This window comes from Patiria miniata, unplaced genomic scaffold (genome assembly GCF_015706575.1).
Source record: "Patiria miniata isolate m_02_andy unplaced genomic scaffold, ASM1570657v1 HiC_scaffold_26, whole genome shotgun sequence".
Lineage (NCBI taxonomy): Eukaryota > Metazoa > Echinodermata > Asteroidea > Valvatida > Asterinidae > Patiria > Patiria miniata.
The window spans coordinates 3,690,647-3,699,870 of NW_024037065.1; the positions used below are offsets into that span (position 1 = coordinate 3,690,647).

At 40.3% G+C, this 9,224-nt stretch overlaps 1 protein-coding gene across 1 annotated transcript; it reads left to right on the plus strand.

Moving 5' to 3' along the window:
• The first annotated feature begins 3,347 nt into the window (after positions 1–3,347).
• LOC119734063 lies at positions 3,348–6,243 on the plus strand. Its single transcript, XM_038207432.1, has 7 exons — positions 3,348–3,472; positions 4,413–4,589; positions 4,765–4,818; positions 4,930–5,034; positions 5,322–5,429; positions 5,696–5,743; positions 6,035–6,243. The coding sequence occupies exons 1-7, from the start codon at positions 3,421–3,423 to the stop codon at positions 6,241–6,243; spliced, it is 753 nt and encodes a 250-aa protein (XP_038063360.1). The 5' UTR covers positions 3,348–3,420.
• The last annotated feature ends 2,981 nt before the right edge of the window (positions 6,244–9,224 follow it).

Genomic DNA, 9,224 nt, shown 5'->3' on the forward strand with positions numbered 1-9,224 from the left:
GCCATCAAACACGACAACGGTCACTGTCGCAGAGCGGACCCTTGCACCGCTCTACTCAGACCAAAAATCAAGGAATAACTCAAAAGAACAGAGGACTCAACACAGGATTTATCAATCACAAAATTAAACCATTTATTACGAGAAAGAAATAAACCAAAAATGAATTATTATATACATCTGTTTGATTACCGGCCAAAATTATGTTCACAGTTTGTGTCCCCAGAGTGTTTTAGTGTTCGCGTTACATTGCCTCATTAAAACCAACGTAATTCTGACACAGCTCTATTTATTACAATATAAGTATGACACAGCTCTATTAATTACAATATAAGTATGACACAGCTCTATTAATTACAATATAAGTATTTGGGTCCGGCTTGAGCGTCGCCGTGGGACGATTCCCCCTATGAACTTGAGAGCTTGAGAACCCGGTCTGCTGCAGAGGTAGGCCACCTACGCACCGACCGTCGGAGAGTAGGTGGAAGTTCACGTCACGTCAAACTTCAGTGAAAGTATTAAGGACAGTGGCCGCCCCGCTAGCCATCGTAGGGTAGGATTACGGGAAGCCCTGTAATATCCATAAGTACATTCGAATAAAAATGCGGGTTGGGCCAACATTTCACATTCAAGAAATACACAGGTTATAAGTTGGTGAAATATTACAACTTCACACAATGAACACGGTTTTCACTTTAAATGCACAAGTTTCTTACACCATGAAACGGCATTCATCTTAAATGTGAAAATACAGATTTTTCCCAAGTATACAATACACACTACACAATAAATGATTATACATTACTACTAAGAATAATTACTCACACGGCCTTCGGCTTCGTACGGGCCTATCCGTGGGTCTGGCGTTCCCGGGAGATTGCGATGCGGTACTAACACAATGGGCCTCAATCGCCCACAAGCGGGATTTTTAAAAACTCCCCTCTAAAAGAGGGTACAAGAAGTCCGCCCGACACGCAGCCTTCGGCGGCTCCCAACTCGACAGCCTCAGCGCTGAAGGTCCACACCCATCCGCTAAGCGAACACCCAACCCGGCGAGACACACTCACTCCGGCTCCCGCACCGCAAAACTCAATCCGAAAACACGTGGGCGAGGGTTTTATACCCCTCCCCGGAATGCCAGTTACCAGATTAACCCAGTTATGAATACAAACTTACTGGAGCTTGCACCACGACTGAGCCCCACATGGGTGCAAGCCCGGAATAGGTATGCAACAAAGGGAAAGGAAATACGATTTGCATAATTCATCTAGCATCAACCTCAGATGTTACATAACACTTTACGGGAGTACAAATTTAGTCTACTAATAAATTAACTCGGAAAATAAAAGGAATAATTTTAACACGTCTTGTGACACTCACTCCCTCTTAAGAAAATTATTACCTTCAGATATAACACTCAAAAGTACCATTTTCGGATACATGTTTTAAACACCAAATCATTTTTCAGTAGAAACACTTAATATTTACAACACTTCACAAATTGGCGGAAGATCTTCTCGTCAAATTAAGTTATTCTGGACACCTACTGAGGTAGTCAGCACCAAGATTGTCTGAACCCTTAATCGCTTTTACTAGATACCTGTACGGTTGCAACTTGAGGGCCCAACGCATTAATCGATGGTTATTAATACGGCTCTCTGCTAGACATGTTAATGGATGGTGATCCGTTTCTAACACAAACTCAGTACCATAGAGATACACATGAAACTTATCTACTGCCCAGACTAAAGCAAGACATTCACGCTCAATTACCGCATAAGCTGCTTCACGGGGCAAAAGTTTGCGGCTAGCGTAACACACTGGGAATTTCACATCATCCTCTGTTTGCATTAGAACTGCTCCAAGTCCGACATCGGACGCATCTGTGCGCAGCACGTACGGTTTTGTTGGGTCTGGCAATCGCATGATTGGTGCAGACGCTAGACGCTGTTTCAGTGCATTGAATGCGTTCTCTTGCGCATCGCTCCACTGCACTTGATTGGGCTGACCTTTCTTTGTCAAATCTGTGATGGGCGCGGCTATCGCAGCGAAGTTTGGAATAAACTTACGATAGTAATTGGCAAGGCCAATAAAAGACCGAACTTGTTTCTTTGTTTCAGGTCTCTTAGAGGTGAGTATACGATGTACCTTATCTGGTTGTGGTTGCACCCTCCCTTTGCCAACAATATGGCCTAGGAAATCTACTGACTCAAATCCAATCTTACACTTGTTGGGTTTTGCAGTAAGCCCTGCATCCCTCAACCTTTTCAAGAACCTGTCTCAATAATGAGTACATCATCAATGTAATGAACAACATTGGTTTGACCATCTAACAACCTTCGCATCATGCGAGTGAACACGGCTGGGGCATTTACCTTGCCGAATGGGAGAACCTTAAATTGATACAATCCCTCTGCTGTGATAAAGGCACTTTTGACTCTGTCTGCCTCTACTATCGGTATCTGCCAATATCCTTTGGTCAGATCCAGCTTAGAGAAATATTTTCCCTTGCCTACTTTACACATGATATCTTCTATGTTGGGTATCGGTTCAGGATCGAACACTGTTATCTTGTTAAGTTTGCGATAGTCGATACAGAATCGATTAGAGCCATCCGATTTCTTTACAATGACAACTGGTGATGCATATGGAGATTCGGACTTTTCAACAACACCTAGTTTTAACATGGAATCGATTTCATCTCGGATTGTTTCCTGCATTGAGTGTGGTACTGGATACGCTTTACAACGAACTGGGTCAGTACTAGTCAACTGCACAGTATGTTCAATTAGAGTTGTATGACCAGGTACATCAGTGAGGACACCAGCGCAATCTTGCAACAAATCAATGATTTCGCGTTTCTCGACCTCTGTTCTGTTTTCACAGATGTCTACATCTCGATAATTCGTCAGTCGTACCACGAACCGTCGTATCCTGGTATTTTGGGCAAAGTGACATTTTTGATTTTTATCATTAATAATGTTAAACTGAATTATTTTACGGTGATTTTAGACCAAATTGAGCTGTAATTTTGAAATATAGGTAATCAGAAAAAAATATTAATCTGCAAATATAAATGAAACTGTTTTCACGAACCGACTTATACATTTACGCCGCTTTGTCAGTCCACAGAAATTACGAAAAACCGTTCCACGAACTGTCGTATCTTTTTACGACACTATGTGGAAACGTAGTGTGTCATTTTTATTATGCGCCCTCTGTTGGTTACGTCAATTAGCTTTTTCGTACCCAGGACTCTTGAACTTGCGTGCTTGTTTTTTAAACAAAGGCAGACTCTGCTGGGAACGAGGAAAAGCATTGCTTCGCACACGTACACGTTGTACGTACGTACATAGCATACGTACGGCTGTGCAGCTTGCAGTTTGCTGGGGCTGACTCAGTAGGCAACTTCAGGCCATTAAAATGGCTGAAAATGGCACCTTGCCCTCCACGGATACCATGACAAATAAAGGAAGTGAGTATTTTTCTTTTATAGATCTCTATGTAGCAAATATATGTAAAACACTCCCAAAAACATGATGTAAGCTTGAGCTAGCCAACGTTAGGGCCTAGGCCCTAGCTAAAGATTGGAATGGTTTAGGCAAGTCATTGATTCGACGTTTCATATGTAGGCCTACTTGGCTTTGTGTAAAGGCCTATATAATAATTATTAATAGTGCAATTTCGCTCAATCCTTTTAGAACTCTTGGACTCGGCCTCCCTTTAAATAATAAAATATAATCCCCTCAAGCTCGATCGCTTTAGTAGCCTACTTGAGTACTACTTAGTCTTGGCTTACAACAAAACATGTTTTTAGTCTTGCATGCATGATGTAGGCCTCCCCAAACAGGCACACTGTCACTGTTTCAGTTTAATAAGGAAAATTTCAAGTTTATACGTGCATCCATGCCCCCTTACTTGTCTATAATTGGGGTGTTTTTCTTGTTCCCTGTCCTAAACCTCACCTGGGAGTATAGTCCTGCCTTAATAATAATAAACAACACAACAATATTCTCTGGCTAGACCAATGCCTGGCTTTGGTCAGTGAGTTGAAGTAGGGCCTATCGGTGGGCCAGTAGGGTGGGATAGCCCATGCAAATTGGTAAAATAGACATTCCAAATGATTACCCTATTCCCACATTTTACATCCTCTGGCAAATATGTAATATAAACAAAGCATTACCTCGCTACATGTACTATCAAAAGTTACATTACCTGAGAGTCATCATTAAAAATGGATTCAAAATAGCATTCTTTGAATATAATTTTCAACTTCAAATTCCAGATATTGACATCCTGTTTAACAACGACCTTTCTTCAAAGTAAGACCACATTGCCAGTTTACAGTATAGATGTATAAAGCAGTTTGTACTTCAATTTAAAGATAACTTTGTTTCTCAATGTTTTCCATTTAGTCACAGGCACCTCTCCAAAAGATGTCTTGGTCCAGTGGAGTGACCACACAAAGAATGTAGTTAAATCCAGCGAGTTACATTTTCGTGGACTATTACATCAACATCAGCGGGTGAAGATGAGGTGGGGAAGAACTTGGTGGAGGGGCAAGGTGCTTGCCTATGAATCAGCAAGTCAAGGTATTTGAAAGAAGCACTCGTACAGCTAAAATTGGAATCGAACATGGCAAAATAAAGTTTTCTTTAAAATGCCCATGTTCGTACCCCATTATTAATCAAATGAAGTTCTTCTCAGTTGGTATAATCACACACATCCTCAGTGAATTTCTGTTTTCATTTTGTTCTTGAATTGTAGAGGCATCTGATGAGTCTGAGACCTTCCGTGATGTGGATGTTACATCTGAGCAAGGTACGTACATTTTTATACTGCATGTGTGTAAGTGATAAGGATGGGAAAAGAAGTATGACAACTCGATGTGTATTAAACATTGTTGTAATAGGATGATTTACTGTTTTGCAGATTCCTCTGACAGTCAGGTTATCGGAGAGCTTAGTGACAGTGACTTGGACGAGATGGATGACATTCCACTTACACAGCTGCAGACACACCTGGCATCAACTCAAAGTGAGTATCACATGGAGATAGCATCCTATACATCTTCAACATTATAGCACGTCTTTCTTTTACCCAAAATATCCATCAAAGGAACTTGAGCTGAATTAGGATTCTAAGCGTATCTTTGAGTAGTCCTCTGGTGAGTGCAGATGTCAAGCCTGACAATCTATATGTAGTTTCTCCTTCTTGATACCAAATGACACCTGAAGTTGCTTTTCTTAATGATTCATAAGTAGGGACAAATGCTATTATTTGTTATGTTTATGTTGATTTCATGTTCTGTTTCTTTCCTGCAGAGCCACTCCATGAAACTGATGGCAATGGGAAAGTGAATGTTACTGACTCAGAGGAGATGGATGACATGTCATTGATGCAGTTGCAGACACACTTGGCACGTACCAATAGTAAGTTTCACCTGAATATGTTAATATTTGAATGAGTGATTCATTTGTTTCGTATCAGTTTATCTTCACATCGTGGCTAGTTGACATCCAACATTATTTTCTTATCCTTCTAGAAATTTTAACAGTCCTGAGATAGACATGCATGAAAGTACACCATTGAAAAAAAAGCAGCTTGTGGCACTATCTTATAAAAACTGTAGTAAAACAAAGTACTAATAACACAGCATTGTTGGTGTTGCTAATGTGATTGTTTCTGTGCCTTGCAGAAAGCATGACATCATCGGAAGCTGCAGTCTGTCCACCGTCTCAGACTGGTAGGTACCAAATGGAGTATTCACTCACTTTTTATATTTGAAAAGTTCAAGTAAAATATCTTAAAAGTTGTTTCACAGTGGTTTAGAATCTTATAAAAGATAAATGATTTCAAAATTTTAGCTTTGAGTTTTTGTAGGAAGAATAGTAAAAACAAAATCACCTAGTCATTTAACTCAGCTTTCAACAATTCTTGGCTTCCTTTTTTTTGCCACACACACTACATATTTCCTTTACATCTATCTCATTCAAATGTGAATGAATTCCTTGATGTGATTTTAATTTCTATGCAGCCCAAGACCTCAACGCGAACAAGACAACAACACCCACTGAACTGGCTGCCACTGCCATCCCAAATGCAACAACACCTACAAAGGAGGCTGGTGAACACCAGGAAAGCCAGATGATGAACATATCTGAACAGTGTTCAGAGTTTCATTGCCTTCAGGACATTTTTGCCGCATGTGCTCAATGTCAGTGCTTATTGTGCTTTGAACATTGAACATTTTATTAGAAGTGATGCATGTTCAAATCACAATAAGTATTTCTCTGTATACGTAGATAACATGTCATCCTCTGTAATTGACAACTCTCCCTGTTTTGTTGAGGTTGGCACTACTGATAACACACTGATTCAGGATGAAATGCTGACCACAGTTGATGTGGGAATGAACATTGACTGTGTAAGTGATCCATCTCAACAAAAACAACCCGAAGATTATGTGGTAGATGGAGAAGAGAGAGTTGAAACAGGGTTCTCTGCTAATGTTCAGCCATCTGGCACTAAAGCAAGGAACAAAAATGTCACATTTAAGCGAAACCAGGGAGAGTCATATTATACTGAGAAAACCAATAGGTATGTCCTGCCAAGAAAAGAACAAAACAAGCAAAGGTGTTCATCTGCATTCTGTGATGTAAGACAGTTGTCATGCAAGACATTAACGGAGTCAGACCGCAAGTCAATACAGCATGCATTTTATGATTTAGGCAACTTAAGCTTACAACGCCAGTGGATTTCTCGCCATCTTGAAATACAGAATCAGAGCCAAAACCCCAGAAAGAAAATTAAATTGAAATATTTTCTTCCACTCAATGAAGAACTTCAAATATGCTCCAAGGTACAAGTGTGTAAGGTTATGTTCCTGAACACGCTTGGGTTGTCAGAAAGACAGGTCAGTACCGTGGTTAAAAAAACAAGGCCTTTGGGTGTGATAGAACCAGAGAAGCGAGGTGGTAGGGTGAGAAAAGATCTAGACCAACAATTAGCCGATGAAGTGCACAAACACATCAACAGATTTCCTAAAATGGAATCACACTTTTGCAGAGCGAACACTGGCTATCAGTATTTGTCACCAGACTTAAACATAAACAGGATGCACAGATTGTACCTCGAAGAGCACAAAAAGAATGGCAGAAAAGCTTCTTTGAGTTTTTACTCGAAGATTTTCAAAAGCATGAAACTCAAGTTCCATTCTCCCAAGAAGGACTTGTGTGGGTTGTGTGATGCCTACAGAAAAGGAAATGAAGAAGAAAAAATGCGGATGTGTATCGATTACGAAAAGCATATTCAAGAAAAATGCAAAGTTCGAGAACTTAAGGAAGAGATGAAGGAAAAGGCGCACTTGAATCCTGAGACTTTTGTGGCATCAGTATTTGACTTGGAGCAAGTCTTGTACCTGCCCAGGTCTAACAGAGGTGAACTTTTCTACCAACGAAGGTTGTCCTGCTATAATTTCACTGTGTATGATCTTGCGAGCAAAACTGGATACTGCTATTTGCATCACGAGGGCTTAGCGAAGCGTGGATCGAATGAAATTGCTTCAAACTTACTTAACAGTTGTAGACAGGGAAAAGAAAAATGAAGCAGCCTTTTTCTGTGATGGGTGTCGTGGCCAAAACAAAAACTCAGTCTTGCCAGCTATGCTCATGCACTTTGTCAAACACTCAAAATCGATGAAAAGTGTGACAATATCATACTTTGAAACAAATCACGGTCAAAGTGAGGGCGATGCCATGCATAGTACGGTAGAGAGAGCTATGAAAAACTTTGGTGACATCTTTCTGCCTGCACAACTCGCTGCCCTGATCAAACTGGCTCGCCGAAATCCTTCTCAATACATAGTTAATGAAATTCAAACAACAGACATCCATGACTGGAAACAACTCTCAAGAGACATGCATATTCTGAAAGTTCGCAAAACTGTGGAAGGAGAGCCAGTTGATTGGACTAAAGTTATGGCTGTGAAGGTAGAAAAGAACTCCCCAAGTAAGATCCAGGTGAAATTTTCTCACACTGACGTGAACTTTTCTACCATTGCTATCGGTGAAGGGCAAAGAAAAGTTGGTCATCAGCTTGAAATCAGTCCTAAAAAGGCATACCCAAAGGGACCGCCCAAGCTGTCCCAAGACAAGTATGCTGATCTGATGAAGATGTGCACTGGCACTACGCCATTGATTTATCATGCAGATCATGTTTCATTTTACAAACACTTGCCGCACCAATAAGACCACACGCTCCATATCAGTGTCAGAATCTGCAAGCTTTGGTTGAAATCATTGTGTTAACTTCAGTTTGTCACTTCATCAAGCATCGGAATTTGCATCAGTGTAACATGTGCCATTGATAATTCATTAATAATTATTGTAGCAAAAATGTTTGAATGAATTTATGAATGAATTTGAGCTACAGAGTTTCAGTGTGTAAAGACAATTTTGTGCTTGAATAAAAATACACAATTGATGAGAACCTGTAACATTGGAACTGGCAAGCTGTTATTTTTATGTTATCATTGGTCTTGCTTTGAACATAACTTGACTTTCAACTCCAGAATAGTGCATATTGGGGAAATAATGCTCTAAAACAACCAGGGAAGATTGAAATTGAGCCATTCTGGCACCCCTTGTAAACGCAGTGCATGAATTCAATACATGTACACGTATAACATCAAACCACGCATGCGCAGTAGGGATAAGTCACACGCGCTGGGACAAAATCGCCACATTTTCGTTCCACGAACTGTCGTAACTTTATACGTCACAATCGCGGTGTTCGAAAACAGGCAAATGATAATTTCACAAAAACGACGTTTGATTTCCGAACAAAATAACATTCAACAACCGGATTGTTGACACAAACGATAAGTATTTAATTAATCCACGATTATTCTGCTGCGAGGCTGCATAAAATGGATTAAATTGTAAATCTGCTTGTTTGAAATATGAGTCATTGAAAACATGCCCAACCTTAAACCGTTTTTTCTCAAATCAAGGTAAGTCTGAGTTACGACGGTTCGTGGTACGACTGACGAATTTTGAGTTTGTTTTGTGGACGGAAAAGTAATTTCCATCAAATTGTCATCGTCTGCCTCAATGATGTTTGTAGACGCACGAACAAGGCTTGCCGCAGCATGCACGGTCTCTGCAATATTGTGCTCGCTGTCCTCATTCCTTACAACATACTTCTTGAGAAGATTTGCATGAAAT

Bases quoted from the DNA above. Each gene is read 5' to 3' on its own strand.
- LOC119734063 (XM_038207432.1), top strand. From the start codon at position 3,421: ATGGCTGAAAATGGCACCTTGCCCTCCACGGATACCATGACAAATAAA. The intron at 4,819-4,929 runs GTACGTACATTT...ACTGTTTTGCAG, and splicing joins GGATGTTACATCTGAGCAAG to ATTCCTCTGACAGTCAGGTT. The intron at 5,035-5,321 runs GTGAGTATCACA...TCTTTCCTGCAG, and splicing joins ACACCTGGCATCAACTCAAA to AGCCACTCCATGAAACTGAT.